We start from the raw sequence: 18781 nt of genomic DNA on the forward strand, positions 1-18781 counted from the left end.
GAGTCACAATGCCACAACGAACACGACATGACGGGCCTGAAACACTCAGCAGCCAGTGAAATACAAGGTCATCGTAACGTCGTCACGACAAAATACATTCTCCGACGGCCCGCAAGATGTAGATTCCATTTGTAATTTTGTTATGTCGTGCTGCACGACATGAAGCAAAAAAAGATAAACTCTGAACTAAACTTCAAAAAATATTTACCTACTTGTTAAATCTTTATTCTAAAAAAATGAAACTTTGTTTTATGTTTGAGTGTGCATTTTCTCATTTCTAGTGTGTCTTCAACTGTTCATTATTTTGAAGTTTTAGCATAGCTAACAGAGGAGTTATTTTCTGTCCCTAATAAATAGAGACCAGAAAAATTCACGAATTCATTTCGCGATAGGCTAAAATATAAATAGTTATACCTCAGTGCTGCCGCTGCTATTGGCTCACAACTCACCTGGATGACTCTGGGCCAATGAGAAACACCCAATCAAAGCTTTATCGGATCACAGGCTGCTACGTTGGGACGTCTCACAAGACAGCAGCCAATGAGTGGGTGACATCTGACCGAGTGTTCATCCTAGAGGTCATTGAACCTGCGAATTTTTCCTGTCCCTACTTAGAAATGTACCTGGAGCATGCTTCCTTGTATCTAAAATAAACTTTATCTCACTTTGTGTCATAGATGACTAAATGTTATGTTGTTATGCGCTTCAACTAACAGGAAGTAAAAGGGCCTACGCTGTTATTGGATCATTCTGTGGACACATTTGGCTTGGGAACACTTGCCGTGAGCTGGAATTAGATTTGGTGTTGTTAATGTTGTGGTATTAACTCTGTAATGCTGGAACACTGTACGATGCCGAATCTGATTTGTCGTGTCAAGTTCATCGCGGCATTGGGACTCCAGCTCAAGAGGCCAAACTGGCCGGACATAAGCTCAGAAAAGGAGCCACTGCTGTAGTATTCCACAACAAAAGAAATTACAGGTGGGAAAATAATTGTGACATACTAATTTGACGGTGTAGTATCTTCAGTGCTATGGTACATTGTAGGGTATTTTATAGTGATGAGTTAAACCACAATTTTATGGAATTCAAATTATGAATTCTATTCCCAAGACCTTTTTCGAAACCAAATCTAGGTGTCAAGGCCCCAAAACAAAATGCAAGAAAGAAAAGATATTATCTGTGGTATTGAAATGTTTAACACTTTAAATGTTCATTTCAAGAACTAATTTTATCTACGTAGTTACTTACTAAAAGTACAGAGGGAAGATCTCAAAGCTAAGTGTAGGTTGTGTCAGCAGGAGCGTATTATGTCGTCACCTTGACTGAGGCAATGTTGTGGTTTACAGGAATATTTTTATGTTATGATGGTAAAATATTTTATATCTTTCCTTATTACTGTATTTAATAAAAAATGTTTCCTACATTTTTTTAAAAAATAAATTACCCAGTTAATATGAATGCTCGACCACTTAAATTATCCACAGTTCTAGCTTTCTGCGTACCATCCACTGTAAGATTGGATGCCGGTGGGAGCAATGAGGAAAAGGCTATTCTTTTTCTGGCTACAGTTTCTTTGGCTTACTTTTTATTCAATGCTGCCATTTTTTTTTTTATTGTCTTGTAATTGTGAAACCAGTTTTCAATTTTCCTTCCTCACAAGGTCGACGGGAAGAAGACATGAGTGGAAAGTTTTGCTTGAAGCACCTAAGTAGGTAGTTAGCTTCGCTCACCTGAGCTCGCAGCGACGTTCAAGGTAAACAAGTGCTCTTGTGGCGGACAGAAAAATCTGTTCATGCAGGAAGAACTTGACTGCTTTTGATTTATTTCCAGCAGGTGACACTGTAAAATTATAGACTTTACGTCAGTGGCAATGAAATTTTAAGATTTATGGTGAGTTTTTTTTAATTATTATTGGAGATAGTTTATGAAGGGTAATTAGAGGAATGTGAGTGTAAATTAAATATTGGTGTTAGAAGTTTACATATTCAACATTTTATGTTGGAAAGAATCGTGACAAAAAATCTCTGTTGGAAAAAATTCTAGAGTTTGATTACGTGTAAAGTAGGGTATTTGACCTTTTGTCAAATAATTGATGTAAATTTTTAGTTATGGAAGAAAAGCACACATCTCCAAGATATACATACTTATCTTACTTAATGAGGTTAATTCAATTGCAATTATTTTTATAACAGCTTAAAACCTACAGAAATTATTGTGAAACTTAGATATTGAACTATGTACATGCTGAAAGCTTTATATTCTATGAGAAATTTTGGTAAATTATTTTGTAGTTTTCTAATGATAGTAGGTAACTACAAAATTAAAGAGAAAACTGAATAAGATAAAAAAGACAGTAAAATAATTAGATTGAGATCAGTTAAAGTACAGAATTGCTTGCTTGCTTGCTTGCTTGCTGACAGTATAGATCCACAAAACACACCCAGGTGCGTAGCTTGCTCTGGATCAAGTTCTAAGCAAAATTATGAACATTTTTCGCTACCTTTGTTAATCTTAAGAGGTTGTTAGGTTTTGAGGATTATTCTCGTAAAGTGTTTCATTGGTAACATGAAGAGAAAAGATTTTGTGGTTTTATTTTTAAGCCAAACATTAGTTTTTAAAACATTTCTGTGTTTTTATTTTGGTGAAGCTAGCATATTATTATTTATTATTAAACAGTATGGCACCAAAGTATTTCTAAATGCTTACTGAACCAAAATAGTGTTATTTGATATATATATATATATATATATATATATATATATATATATATATATATATATATATATATAATTATGCCTTTTGACTGTAAAGTAATTTGTAATTAGATTGTGTAGGACATTGAAAACACTAAAAATATATCTGCAATCGTTTTGTGTGTTTGAAAAATGTACCAGTATCATTAATGTAAAAATAAGTTAGTATTAAGAGATACAAGATCAAACAATTAACAATCTTTTTTTTCCAATCCATTTAGTCAACAGTTTTTGTTAAAATAACTAATCATTTCATGATATCAGGGGCATTTGGATGTTTTTTGGTGTATTAACTTCCATTTCGGTGTAATAAGGTATATTAACATGCTTTTCAGTGTTATTTCAGTTTTATCACAACTCATATACTTGTCCCTAAACATATAAGTCAGGTATAAACCAAAGGTGTTTACTAAAAAGGAAATAGTAGCCAGTGAGATTACTTTGGCAGGAAAACCCTGACACACACAGTTTTGTTAAGCATTGTGGTTGCACTGTTATACATTAACTCTTCGTTTGAAATCTGTTCTATTTCATGCCCTAAACGCATTGACGTAACATGTAACAGTAACGCACAGTTTTTATGCTGTCGAGATGTGAGTTAGGAATCCGAGAATTCGCCTTAGCCTCGGTGATGAGACACTTCTGCACTTTTTCGTTTGCTAACGAAACTGTGGAGCAAGTTTACTTTCTGAGAGGCAGTTTATAGTTTAATTATTTCTATCTGTAATTGTAATGAAGTTATAACCGTTTAAAAAAAAAATAAAATTACTTTAAGGTGAAATTATCAGAACCAGTTATTTGTCTGATGCGGAAGTTGTAATAGAGTACGGGAAGTTAATGGCAGCTTGTTTAAGGATTTAGTTTTTTTGAAAATTATTTTTTTCAAAATACTGAGTAAGAGTTTAAAAAATAAATAATTATATATATTTTTCTTCATTTTTTAATTATCTCTATTTAATCAATACAAGCTGTTTAAATTCAGGTGCTTCGTCAATTTTTTTTTCATGCTGTACCTTAAAAATTTAATCTAGTGAACAATGCAGCCATTTTTAACTGTTTTTTTTTTTTTTCTTTATTTAACGTGCTCTTAAAATATTTTTTTTATTGTCAAAGTTGCAATATCTGCAGTGCGTATTTTTTTTTTTTGGATGCTACTATCTTTGTGATATTACTTCTGATGAATTGTACCGTGAGAATTGGTCACTCACAAGAAAGTGTGGAGTCATGAAGAAGATGGATCACGGTGTTTGAGTGTTGCAGTGTTTGTGTTCGTAGCAGTGAAGCCGTGTGGACGCTTTCTTTAACACGAGTGACTGTCCAGTGGTTACGTATTCTGGTCACTGATTGCTTTACAAATAGACCATTTATCCGCCCGTCAGTGTCGAGACGCCTCAGAACCGACGGACCAGCCTGCTGTGACGCGGACTCTCGTACAGAGTGGAAGCAATCGAGTGTTTCCTTTGGAAGTTAGGAGTCTTCTCATCGGAAACGTGTCAAGGTAACTGAATAGTAGATAATGTGGCTTTTTTTTTTTTTTTTTTTCCATTAAAGACTTTTTTTGGAAAAATAATTATATATTAAAAACCTTTTTGGTTTCAATTTTAAAAAAATGTTAAATATCCTACATGGTTAATTCTTATCATATCTTAGTTTATAAATACATTTTAGGTTTCAATAAGAAAAGTTAATTATCCTATATGGTTAATTCTTATCATTTCTTAGTTTATAAATACATTTTAGGTTTCAATAAGAAAAGTTAAATATCCTATATGGTTAATTCTTATCATTTCTTAGTTTATAAATACATTTTAGGTTTCAATAAAAAAAAGTTAAATATCCTATATGGTTAATTCTTGGCATTTCTTAGTTTATAAATACATTTTAGGTTTCATTAAAAAAAAATTAAATATCCTATATGGTTAATTCTTATCATTTCTTAGTTTATAAATACAATTTAGGTTTCAATAAAAAAAAGTTAGATATCCTATATGGTTAATTCTTATCGTTTCTTAGTTTATAAATACATTTTAGGTTTCAATAAAAAAAAAAGTTAAATATCCTATATGGTTAATTCTTATCTTTTCTTAGTTCATATGTGCTAATAGTAATAATAAAGTAAAAATGCGGTAAAAAACCTGTGAACATTGGATGAAATGATGAAAAATTTATATGAGATGGCTGTTTACATTATTTAAAACACAGATTTTTTTTTGTTAAATTTTTATCTGTTTTTATATTTTTTTCTGGTGGTTTGTTTGTCCACTCCAGCATCAGTTGAAAACTATTTGATGGATTGTGATGAAAATTTTTTTTTAATAAGGTGTTTGGCTAATTTAAAAACTAGGCTATATATAATTACATATTTCTACCCCGAAGGAGGTGAAAAAGGGTTAAATATGATTAAATGATAATTAATTAAATTTTGAAATTTATCAAAGCTTAAAAAAAATATTTGATATAAGTATTAAACATACAATAACTTTCAAATAATTTTCACCCCAAAGGGGTGAAAGGGGTGTGAATAAGGTTTTAAGATAAATAATCATAATACAAAATCTAATAAAACACCAGTAGGTAATAAGCCTCCAAAAACTACTAAACACAAATTTACCATTTTGCGAAATTCAGACTCTAAAAAATGAAGAAGGATAAATATGGTTTTTGGATAATTAATTGTAAAACGAAATCTATTAAAGCATAAGAAAATATATTGGGCACCATTAATAAATATATGAAGAATACTAAACACAATTTTACCATTTTGTGTAATTCAACTTCTATGGGGTGAAAATGCTGTGATTATGGTTTTTAACATAAATAATTATATTTCTGAATAAAATTGAGTATAAGATAATATATTGGGTACCATTAATAAACATTAAAAAATTAAAAGTAAAAATTTTACTTTTTTTCTAAATTTGATTAAGAACCATGAACTTCCAAATCTATTGTAGCTATTCTAACTGAAGATAAACTGAGGAAGAACAACATGTCTGTAGAGTAGTTAGGCTTTTTTTTTTTTTTTCATTTATCAAAAATTCTGTTTAGGGAGTGAAAAGAGGGTAATTTTTGATTTATAAAAAAAATGTATTTCCCAAACTTATAAAGTACGATGGAAGTTATGAAGTAATAATAAAAATAGTAAACCTCACATTATTTTACCACATGATGATATTCCAGAGAAGTTAAGGGGTAAAAAAAATTCATAGTTCAGAATCTACTAGATCGAAGTTTAAGAAACACAGAATGAAAAGCAAGCATTTGGACCTTTAATAGGCAAGCACTTAACAAATATTACATAAAAATAATACACATGTAATAGTTCACAGTCAGTCACAAAAAAAGACAATTCAAACAAAGAACATGATACCACAAACATATGGCAAGACAAAAAACAAAGGAAACAAAAAGATTAACATTATTAGTTTTTAATTAATTTTAACTAATTTTTGGTAATAAAGAACAATAAATATATTTAAATGAAATAGTTACTTAGCTGCATAAAAACAAAGATCTCAAAAAGTCTTTCATTGAAATTTTTGACTTTAGAAACTGGTCCAAATATTTTTAACAATCATTACAATTTTTAGTGCAATATTTGGACAGCTCATTTTTTATGTGAAATGTTCGAAAAAATTGTGATGTTCTGTGTTTGAAAGTAGGAATGCGGAAGTCCAATTTTGTTTAGTATTTCACTGCTGTGATAAACATTTGTGAAGCAATTTATTATAAAAACAGAATCTGCAACTTTTCTCCTGAACTGCAGTATATGCATGTTCAAGATTTCTAGGGTTAAGTTATAGGTTAATTGCTCTGGATTATCATTTCCTAAATATTTGTTAAAACTATATTTAAACATTTTCTTTCATTTATTTTCAAGTCTATTTGAATCATTTGTAGTTATTGAGTTCCAGAGTACAGAGCCATACTCTAATCTACCTCCTACTAAAGTGAAATAAAGAAATCAGAAGAGTTTGCCAAATAAGTTGAATATTTAATAAGCCCTAAAATTTGATTGCCTCCTCTCGAAACCATGCTTGAACTACATCTTCCACCATCTTGATTTTCGTCGTACAGTCCATCTTTTGTAATCTGGCCTTGCAGATCGCCCACAAATTCACAATGGGAATTTCCAGGCCAGTCCAAAACGATAATCTTCTTGTCCTTGAAATATTTCACCATTTTCTTAGAAGTACGGCGTGGAGCCGAGTCTTGTTGAAAAAATTTCATTTCCGTAGGCTTGAACTTTCTCCAGCTCTTGCTTTATATTTTTCACTATTCGTTTTTCCTTCTAATGGAATAAGTTTTCCAGGTCCCGAGTACAAAAACCAGCCCCATAACATCATCCTAACTGGATGTTTGACTGATTATACGATATGGGCTGCAGTAAGTTTTTCATCTACACCCTTACGAACAAATTTTTATCGCTGGGCCTGCACCAGAAAGTGTGTCTCGTCTGAGAACACCAACCTTCCTCCGGTCATTTTCGGTCCAATTGACATATTTTTTGGTCCAATTCAGTCTCTTTTTCAACTTCGTGGCAGTCAAGAGTTTATTTTTTTTCTGTGGACTCGTGGCTTTTATTCCACCTTCCAAGAGTCTTCTGCATACTGTAGTCTCGTGAATAACCCCAACCCGTTCAAGGTCTTGTTGAAGGTCGTACCTTGTTTTTCTTGGGTGTAATTTGCTGTTACGCGGAAGGCTAGCATCTTCTCGAGGAATGGTCTTCCTTTTTCTTCCACATTTTGCTTTTCGCTGCACTTCAACAGATCCCAACTCTCTTCTGCTTTAATAGTTTATTTACAGCACCCAAACTCACACCACATTCTACTGAAATATTTCTCTGTGTCATTGATGTATACGCACGAAGCGTGATGATACTCTGTCTTTTCCTTGGAGTAATGTTCGTGATTCCAAAAATAGTAAAAACTCTATAAATTATCAAATATTTTTTGCACAATATAAAAAACTCTGACATAACCTAAAAAATATTAAGCGGTGTGGCACTCAGTCGCGATGTGGCGCTCATGAGTGCTGGTGTGGCGCTCGTCTCGGTATGTCGGAAAAGAAGAGAGGAGTGAAAAATTTGGGATAGTTTTTAAATGATATTAAGCATAACCAAGAATCAACTCGTAAGTTAGATGAGAAATTTGATACTTTTACTCATCTTTGCAAATAAAGATGTGATTGTTTCACCACAATTTTTTAAATTGGCAACTTCATGGAATGCAAAGGATGTGTGTTTCCATCAATGTAAAATCATTGAATTCACTAAAACGAGAGTTACAAAATCAGTTACTGATCTGTACTAAAAATTAAAAAGGGCTTTTGTGTTACCGCTTTTAGAAATATCATTCTTGGACTGTTTGGTTACGAATTTATATTTTATACCCATGATGATTTATTATGTCAATTTTTTAAATAAAAATATTGGGAATTAATCACATATTTCTCTTACAGTGGTAAAATCTAAGAAATACCCTGTAACTGCACAAGCAAAGTTGTTGGTTTCTAGCCAGTTATTTAATATAATGGTACACTAACCATAAAGAAGTCTAATATAGTCTTAGAAAATGTTATTGGATATTTGTTTTATAAGTGAGTGTTTATCAGCATGTCATTAGACAGCATTCAGTTAACATTTATGGTATTGGGTGATGAAATTTGTGGCTAATTGTAAAATGAAAGAAAGCTATTATGATAAATTAACAAGAATAGCTATGAAATAATAATAATATAATAATTATAATAATAATTACGTACCTAACATGGTGTGTGAGACTGAAATTTAAATATTATTCTTTCAGTTGTTAATTGAGTGTTTATTCAAAATATTTTTGTACTTAGTACTCAAATATGGACATAGATATTTGGTGATCAGACTGTCAAAAAATTGTTCGTGTCATCTACTGATAATCACCAAAACACGACCTTATCTTTCATTATCATTTACTTACAACAGATAAAGTAAGATATATTGATTGGTATACCATTCATTTATTTACTAAACTGTGCAACTTACTCAGCTACATAATGTGTTACATGCAAGGAAATAACTTTTAATTATCATAATTTCTTCTTTTTTTTTTGTTTCTTGTCAGTAGTTGTATTCTGATGGTGTATTGACTGAGGTAACTATAAAAATTATTTTATGATCTTTTAGCATTATATAATGTTTTGCGGGTTCAGAGAACCATTTAATTTATTTCAATAACAGTTTTATTTAGGTACAGATTAAAGATAACTACTGTTTCAGCTTCAAGTAACAAAAAAAAAAACCTGAACAAAGTTAGTTGGACAAAACATAATTCAAACATAAATATTTAAAATTGTATTTACATCTTTCTACCACATTTTGGTGTTTGTGCTTTTAAACACTAGTCAAAATATTTTAACTGAGTGTGCTTTTGAAAAATCATTCAAAAATCTAATTTGAAAAATTTTGGAAGTAGTGGTGATAGTCTTAACTAAGCATGGTGGTACCTAAGCCGTGGCAAAACATGGAGATGAAAGCCATTGTTTTTTAGGCAGATTATGATGATGTGATTATTTTAAGTGGTTTACCACTATCTTCTGAATTTGAAGAGGCCACATAACCCTGAACCTTAAGAAGGTAATTTTTTTCCTTTCTGAAAAATGTTTTTACCAGTCATGTAGTTCAACACAGGACTTCTGAGACTTTTAATGTATTGTCAATGAAGAACATATGTCTTCTGAGTTTTACTGGCTACAATAAAAACTACAGAAAACTTGACTGTGTTGGTTGTCTAGAAAAGCTGGTTTTGTAAATATTATGCTACTGAAATAGACTGTGAATAAATAAAGCACATTAGATAGAAAAATATGTTTTTCAATCCAAATTTAATTGAGAAGTAAATCATAAATCATGGCGAGTAAAAACTATGTTCGGGAAGTTGGATGATTACGAATACTGGAATACACTGATAATTTGCAATTTGTTACTAAACATGCCAGTAGTAAATTGGTGGCCATCCGTGTAAATACTTGAAGCAGACTTGATGTACTTTTCCATTGTTGTCTGGTGTGGAATGAGATCATAAGACTTTTCTTTTTTTAGCATTTTGGGGATTGCAAAAACTTAATCTTAACTTCATTCGGTGTATGTCAATTTAAATGCAGATAAACTACTGAACTTCGAACTTTGGGGCTCAACATGGGGTTCCTTTTAAATTTGTTTATGGTGTTAATTGCTTTATGGAAATGTCAAATAAAGAGGCGGCTCACATTTTGTTCGCAGATTAGGAGTCTCATTTTTTTTTGCTTCCAGTTGGTGATCTGACTACACGGTGGTTACGGTGATCCGGCGTAGCAACGGATCCCTTGCAGGTATGTGAATGCTGATATTCTCCAAACTAGCAACTTGACATTTGTTTTAAGGGCGAGAGATACAAAATAAAATACCCCATTTTGGTTTCAACAGTTTTATTTATTTATTTATTTATTTATTTATTTATTTATTTATTTATTTATTTATTTATTTATTTATAAATTGTGACATGCACACCAACACTCTGAGAAGAGATTACAGGGGTGTGCACGGTACAATAAACAAACACAATACACAAGAGACACAACAGACAAAGGACACAAAACAAAACAAAAAATTAAAAACAAAAAAAAAATTCAAAAATGCAGACAATTAGTGAATTTAGAATACACAGTTAATTGAATTGACTGCAAGTGCTACTAAAATAATTTACTAATTGGTTAAGCTTGTTACTAGTGGGTCTAATCTATTATAATTGCTTATTAATCTAAAAATATAATTTTTACAGAAAGTAGACTTAAGTCGACTATGATACTGGGGAACTCTTAAACCAGTATTATCTAAGATGTATTTACAATTGATTTTAGATGAATAACAATTGTAAATAAAAAGATGGTCAAGGAGTTTCCATCTATAAATTTTATCACTTGGCTTCATTAAGCCGTATTTTATAATATGATTTCATGGATTAACTGAAGTAAATAGTTGCCAACAGCTACTGTTAACTGGTGTTAAAGAATTTAATTCATTTTTGGGAATCACAACTATTATAATACAGGTAGTGATGGGTCAAATCCCAATTTTTGTCAATCCAAATCTCAAATTGAAAATCTGGCATTCAAATTTGAGATTTGCCGCTCAAATTCGAATTCAGGCATCGAGGGTCAAAAATTAATAAGGCATAGTAAATGAAAAATATTAACTGTGGTGTTGAAACCCTTTAAATGGTTGTTTCACAAATTAAGTTTCCAGAATCAATACATATTGTAATTTTATTTACATGATCACAGGGGAATGGTAACAGGATAGGTATGGAGGAAAATATGACCTAAAAACTTCAGAGGTTATCAGTATTGAATTTTTTAATGTAATTTATTTCCTCCAAAATTTTCTTGAACTTTTTTCCTCGAATCCTTCAAACACTAAGAGTTTGATGGTATTTGAGAATTTAAGGATTTGATTGGCCCATCCTTAAATATAATACATACATATTGCCAGTTGAGATTATGGTATGGTTTTTTAAAATCTGTTAATGATTGAACTCTGTCTTAATGAAAGCACTCTATTGTTATGGCATTAATTCTGTGAAACCCAATAGGGCATATTTTGGTAACATATTTCCCCCATAAATACATAATTAAGTGTAGAATGTATGTGTTGGCATCTGTCAGTGAGTGTTAAAACCTCGTGCTTTTATAGAATTGTGTGTTGAAGGCAGCCAATTTTTGAATTGGGAGATCCGGCCTTTATTTTGTGGCTGAGAAATTTTTCGAATGCTTCCTTGCTTTTTTTGCGTTCACCATCGTCCTACACCCCTGCTTTGGCCCTTTATCTCCTACATGGAGTGAGGTGGCACACTTGTGAGACCCTGAACTGCGTAGTCCGGAGGACTTGGGTTCGAGTCTCGCTTGGGTTGTCCTGGTGGTTTTCCAAAGCCACTAGGGCGGTGCCAAGTAGGCCTGTGGGAAGCCCTCGACTAAGCGATGGGCCAATCAAATCCTCAAATCCTCGAATACTTTTAAATCCTTCGTATTCAAAGGATTTGATATTTGAGGAAAAAGATTCAGAGTAAAATATGAGAGTAAATAGAGTAAATTTAAATATTCAACACTGATAACCTCTGAAGATTATTAAGTCAATTTTTTTTTCCTTCATACCTATCCTGTTACCATTCCCCAAGATATTGCACTTTTTAACATGTAATTTTATTAAAAATAATTTACAATATGTATCGATTCTGGAAACTTAGTCTATGAAACAACCGTAAAGGGTAGAATGTTTCAACACAATAGTTGATATTTTAAATTTATTGTACATTATTATATTTTTGACCCTTGGCATTCGAATATCCCTGATCCGGGCGGTTGTGTGCTGGCTTCTGCAATGACCTCGGTGCTGACGCATTGTTAAACCTCGGTTCATTCGTTCCTGTCCTGGGACCAGCCATGCACAGGGAAACAGATGGACGTCTTGTGGTCTACTGTTCCCTTAAGGACATCTTGTGGTCTACTGTTTCCTTAAGGATGTCACGTGGTCTACTGTTCCCTTAAGGATGTCACGTGGTCTTCTGTTCCCTTAAGGACTTCATGTGGTTTACAGTTCCCTTAAGGACATCACGTGGTCTACTGTTCCCTTGAGGACGTCACATGGTCTACTGTTCCCTTAAGGATGTCACATGGTCTACTGTTCCCTTGAGGATGTCACGTGGTCTAATGTTCCCTTAAGGACATCACGTGGTCTACTGTTCCCTCAAGGACGTCACGTGGTCTACTGTTCCCTTGAGGATGCCACGTGGTCTACTGTTCCCTTAAGGACTTCATGTGGTCTACTGTTCCCTTAAGGACATCACGTGGTCTACTGTTCCCATAATGATGTCACGTGGTCTACTGTTCCCTTAAGGACTTCATGTGGTCTACTGTTCCCTTAAGGACATCACGTGGTCTACTGTTCCCTTAAGGACTTCATGTGGTCTACTGTTCCCTTAAGGATGTCACGTGGTCTACTGTTCCCTTAAGGACGTCACATGTTCTACTGTTCCCTTAAGGACGTCATGTGTTCTACTGTTCCCTTAAGGACGTCACGTTGTCTACTGTTCCCTTGAGGACGTCACGTGGTCTACTGTTCCCTTGAGGACGTCACGTGGTCTACTGTTCCCTTGAGGACGTCAGGTGGTCTTCTGTTCCCTTAAGGACGTCACGTGGTCTACTGTTCCCTTGAGGACGTCACGTGGTCTACTGTTCCCTTAAGGACGTCACGTGGTCTACTGTTCCCTTGAGGACGTCACATGGTCTTCTGTTCCCTTAAGGACGTCAGGTGGTCTTCTGTTCCCTTAAGGACGTCACGTGTTCTACTGTTCCCTTAAGGACGTCACGTGGTCTACTGTTCCCTTAAGGACATCACGTGGTCTACTGTTCCCTTAAGGATGTCACGTGGTCTACTGTTCCCGTAATGAGCAAGAGAAGCTTAGGACCATGCTGCACGTTGAAGCTATTACAACCAATTCAATAACAACAAGAGTTGAATATCTCGTGTTCATTGGTGCTAGCCATAGACGTGTGGACTATCCTGTGCGTAGTCAGTCGCAATACAACTTCGTCATTGCCAAAGGTGACCAGCACATTTGAAATGTTTTCACAAGCGTACATTTCTGCATACAGAAGTGTTCTACAGTTTACTAGTGCGTGAAGATGCTTCATGCCGGAAATTAGAACATGCAGATAAATAGTGTGTGGTAAGAAAGTGCCCTTATTGAAATAATGATACTGACCAAATAACTAGTGTCGTCAGCAAATGAACCATTTATAAAGGTTTAGGTGGGGTTGGCTATTATACTCAAAATGGCTTGAGAGGTCGGCAACTTTGGCTCAATTTTTCCAAACTTGGTAAAAGCCATATTTGGAGGTAGGATTAGACCATCTACCATTTCTCAGCATATCTTAGTGTCGGCCACAGAAAACTAGTCAGGAAAATGGGTAAGAGTTATTACAAAAATACGTGTAATCTTTTATTGATGCTTGGTTTTCTTATAGCTTAAAATATAAATATAATTTTTCTAAATATTATTAGATTTGTAATTAAGTATTGTGGGTAACTTTTAAATAAAAATGGGGGGGGGGGGGGGGGGTGTTTCAAATAGTGTTTTTTCTTTGGAGTAGAAGCAGAACTCATCCTTTCTGCTTGCTGGCCATGTCTATGTGCTGATACAGGGAACTGCAGTTAAAGTGCCGAGTCGTGCCGATTGTTAGTTTTCAACCTCCCCTCCCCCTCTTTACGGTCCTCACAGCTCAGCACAGCTCATCACACGGTTCTCTGTTCTGTTGTCTCAGCTGAGCACACAGTGGCTTCATAGTGCGTCACCAGGTGACATACCGTGGGGTGGGTCGTTTCAAAGGCGCGCAGGTATTCTGCCGTGATGAAGTTGTCGTTTTGAGTGTTCATTGTTTTGAAAGCTGTGAGTTATCTGGACTCAGCGTTGGTTCTTGCGGAAGATGTTAAGGTGAGAGCTTTTTTTTTTTTTTAATTTAGATTCCAAACCAAGCATAATAAAACTACTAAAAAAAAAAAGTGCCTGTAGAATGTTTGTGAAGACATTTACACTTTTTCCAGTGCGATGTGGTAATTAATTTAATTACTTTAATATATAATCTATAAAATTTTATAAGTTATCACATAAGACAAAAAAAAATGTTGATTTATGAATAAAGATATATGCTATAGAGATATTGGGTCCAAGAAACCTCTTTTACTTGTTTTTGAGAATTTGAAAGAACAGAAATCTTCTGCCTTCACATCAACAAATATTTCTGCATGGAAAATATAATTGGTTTTCAGTTTTTATCATGCTAAGTTTCCGGCTAAAATATCAACCCATTAGGTCATTATATGTTGGAGAAACAATGTACTGTGTGTGTTTTTTAATCATGGTGTTGGTAGCATAGTAATTTGCCACGTGTCTGCATGCATTTTATTTATTTATTAGTACTGCAGTCTTTTACATACCTACAAATCTGTGGTGTTATGGAAGAGAGGGTTAAGTCAAAAACATCAAATTTTAAGAGAAGTGGAAGAAAGTCTAATATTATTTTCACGATCAAATATTAGTCGTTATATTATTAATTATTGATATTTTATTCAGGCAACACAAAACTACAAACCATATAAAGTGTCAAAAGGCATATCCTTCAAATAATCCTTGACTTTCTTCCACCTCTCTTAAAATTAGATGTTTTGACTTAACCCTCTCTTCCATAACACCACAGAAATGTCACTGTCACATTAAAAACAATATTCACAAAGTTTTTAATACCGAACTCACAATGAATGTCTGAAGTACAAATACAAGAAAACATTGAGGGTTTATGTGTACTGGACGTGAAGTAACTTGTTTCAGTAAAATTTAATTTCAAAAATTTTACATCCAAATTATGTTAAAGTGCGTGTATTAAAAACAAAAAAACTAGGTTAAATGGGGAAAACACTTTTTTCCCCCGCAATTTGGCACATGTTAGGAATGTTTGTATGTGGCATTGTTGGTTGGAAAATATTAGTATCTTTTCCTATTTTTTTATTTATTTATTTTTATTTTGATACCACACTAGTCATTACCTCATTACCCAAAGAAAATAAACAATATAATTTTTTCCTCTCCTGTTTTAAGTCTTCACTTTTTATTAGTCTATAAGCCTTAAAACTGTTTTCATTACGAGATAATTATTTCAGGGACTTATTGAGTTGGTAAATGAGGTTTGTTCACTAATGTGGTGCTAAAAATAACATAGTGCTGGAGTCCTGTTATACCTTGTCCCCCATCTTTACATCACGCAAACTTAAGTTCTGTAAAGAAATATTTCACTCAAGACATCAATTGTGTAAAAAGTTTAGCTTAAAACTTACAATGTTAATAATTATTGAAAATTTTTGGGTTGCATTCTCAGTATTTATTGATATTTCTGAAATTATAATTTGTGAATTATGAATGGCGTGATTTGAATTCGGGATCAAAGAGCTTCGACTGTATTTTGTTTTGACCACACTGATAGTATGTGAAAACAATTGGGAGAGGCCAGTGTAATCATTATATAATTTTTTACAAGTAAGTATTCTTTATGATGGAATTTTTGGAATTTTAAAAATAGTTTGTAACACTAAAATCTCAAAGAATAGTAGAATCTTAGTACTCCAGTGTTTACACATAGAATTTCTAAGTAATGATTTTGCTTGAGAAAAAAAAATGAAACATTTTATAATTTGTTCTTAAGTCAGTTTTATTTTGTTAAAACCAGTCATAAATACTTATATATTAATGTCAATAAATACATGAAACTCGCAGACTGCACTTGGAAATACGAGTCCTGCCGTTTCTGTGTGCGAGGGCTGTAACATGGAGGAAAAAACACTTACGTTGCCCACTGAGGGTCACAGTGATGTTTCCAAAATGACGTCTTTGCAACCTGGTGTAGCTGAACTCGGGGCGGGAGGGGACGGGACCCTGTAGGGTGTGCCTGCCCCCCAGGGCAGAGTGCTGATACGTCACCGGGGTGCTGGAGGCGGGACCACTCGTCGGGGCAGAGTCTCGGTCTGACATGAGCTGCCTTCCGAGATCGTGACTTATCTCGCCGATCGTCATGGTTGCGGATCCTCCGAACTGGGCCGTGGTGAGTGCATGCTGATAAGATTGTGGATGTTTATTCCTGCACGCTGTGGCCGGAGTGTGCCGCTGATATCTCAAAGCCATAATAGTAGAGGATGGATGTTCCAGTGACCAGAAGAGGTACAGTCTATGAGCAGCATGTCTTTTGATTTTCTTTTAAAGGGGAAGGTAGGACCTGAACTTTTGCTTAATATTTACACATTTGAGTGTTATTCTTTTGAACACACACGTCCTTGCACTGATAACTGATTAATGCAGCCAATTGTTGGTAAGAAGTTTGTAATTATTTGTTTGTTGGACCAATATATTAATTGTACTATGTTTTTATTCCATTAATTAGTGTTGGTATTTTTGTTTTGAGTCCTTAACAGATGGAAACACACAACATAAAGCACGGGAATTGTAACTGAAATTGTTTGTAGTGGCAGTATTCATCTGTAGTAATTTAGGAAAACTGTGTGACATCCATATCGGAATAGCTCTATTGGGATTCGAACCGGAGTTCTGGCGAATGTGAGTCCGGGGTTCCACTGCTAAATTCTTTACGACATTCAATGGTGAATGCATTAAATTAAAAACATTCAAAATATTTTTGCTGCATGGAATATTGATCTTTTCTGAATATTGGCGAAGATATAGGATGTTAAGTAGGCTACATTAAGTTTTTAAAATGTTCCAGGAGTTTATAGAAGTTTCCAAAATATTTCCAGATGAAATAGGTACTTTGAAATCAACCTACGCCTGTAGACTGTGCCGAAAGGGGATGTTTTTGGGAACCTGATATCTATGTTTATTAATTTTCAATCATTAAAATATCTGTAAAAGTTGACTATACCACAGAGTATTTGATTTTCCTGTCCATGTTGGGTTCACATTCAAATGAAAATTTTCAGGAGTTCTGCTCAGTCATAATGTAATTCCTCTCATCCTTAATAACAAAGTAATGGAGGTCCCACTGCCAAACATTTTCGCATGGAAAAATTTTGAGTAGGAAAATTTGTTTGAGATTCTTTGCCGTGATAAATCGACCAGCTGGCTCGACTTGTAGGTTACCGTCACCGTGGCTCGTGAGAGTGACAGGATGGTGCCCGTCACAGCTGACAAGTTTAGGTGATTTTATGTGACGGAATATTCCAGACGTCCAGTGGTTGAATAATTTAGAAGGAATAAAAATCATTTCATTGTAACAATATTTTTACCACATTGAAGTTCAATATGTCCAGGAGAAAACATTTGTTGAATACAAATGATGGTGTCCTGTGACTACGGGCAAGATTATATGGTGAATTGAAATTAAACCGAAATAGCTCCAAAAAGCATGTCAGAACACAAAATAACACCAAAGTAAGATAATTAACCATGACCATATAGCAACAAAATGCAAGTTAAATCATGAATTAAGTAAAATTTAACAAAAACTTTATTCAAGTCACAAAAAAAAATTAATGTTTCAAATTCAAGAAATGTCATTATTTTCAGTGCAAAGTGCATAGCACAGAAAAATTCTATTATATTTTAATGTGCATATTTTATCATAAAAATACAGCATGTCAACATTATAAAATATTTCAGTGTAATAAGCATAAGAAAACTGAATTTATAAAAAATAAAAACAGTAACACCCAAACCTTCAGTTTTAAAAATGTCATTGAACTAAACATAAAACCATAAAATCTTGTTCTTAGCCATGACCAGCAAAGGCGTATAATAGTCCATGCCTGCGCCCGTGTGGATATGTGTCGTTCTACGCCTGAGAGCTGCCGTGTGGGTTGCCTCGGCTGTTTTGGTGGGTGAAGTGTGGAATGCAGGGCGCACACGTGAAGGCTTAGGATGAAGTACGGAGTTTGCGTGTGCGTGTGTGTGTGTGTGTGTGCGTGTGTGTGTGTGTGCGTGCGGGCGTGCGGGCAAGCACCAGAGGACATGTGGGAGTCATCTTTGTGTGAGTGATTGAATCTAACATCGTCTTCCGCCCCGGCCATCTACCACTTGGCATGTTGTTTGCACGGCAATTGGGTGTCTCGGACACATAAGTACCGACTACTGTTCAAGTTCACTTGTGTCACACGTCGTGATGTCTGCAACTGGAAAGGTGAGTTGCTTTCTTAGTAGCTTGTGATTCGTATGCCCTTCAGTATAACACGTTAAGCATGAAAATGCATTAAAAAAAATCTTCAGCAAAAATAATGTTTATTTACGTAACGGGTTGGACTCTGCTTCAAGCAGCAAAATTTTTTAATGTTAGATTTCGTCAGCAATGTGTAAGTTTGAATTATAATTTTTATTAAAAAAAATTTTTTTTTTAAGCATTTGTGTCAGTGACCACTTTATTATTGTCAAGGTTTTCATTACTTGACTGTATCAATTTGT

The 18781-nt window shown here is 34.0% G+C and overlaps 1 protein-coding gene across 10 annotated transcripts in view; it reads left to right on the forward strand.

The window, feature by feature from the left end:
• The first annotated feature begins 1762 nt into the window (after window positions 1–1762).
• Window positions 1763–18781, forward strand: part of LOC134528519 (organic cation transporter protein-like) — a 42320-nt gene continuing 25301 nt past the window's right edge. The window contains exons 1-4 of one of the 10 annotated variants that reach the window (XM_063362216.1): window positions 1763–1893; window positions 4032–4254; window positions 10045–10103; window positions 16277–16418. In XM_063362216.1, coding sequence (XP_063218286.1) covers window positions 16389–16418 — 30 coding nt within the window. In that variant the 5' untranslated portion in view covers window positions 1763–1893; window positions 4032–4254; window positions 10045–10103; window positions 16277–16388. Of the gene's footprint in view, window positions 1894–2833; window positions 3651–4031; window positions 4255–10044; window positions 10104–13986; window positions 14261–16276; window positions 16419–16488; window positions 16583–18781 lie in introns of those variants that run through there. The other 9 variants (XM_063362217.1, XM_063362215.1, XM_063362218.1 and 6 more) reach the window with 9 other exon arrangements.

This window comes from Bacillus rossius, chromosome 1, assembly GCF_032445375.1.
Source record: "Bacillus rossius redtenbacheri isolate Brsri chromosome 1, Brsri_v3, whole genome shotgun sequence".
NCBI classification, from domain to species: Eukaryota; Metazoa; Arthropoda; class Insecta; order Phasmatodea; family Bacillidae; genus Bacillus; species Bacillus rossius.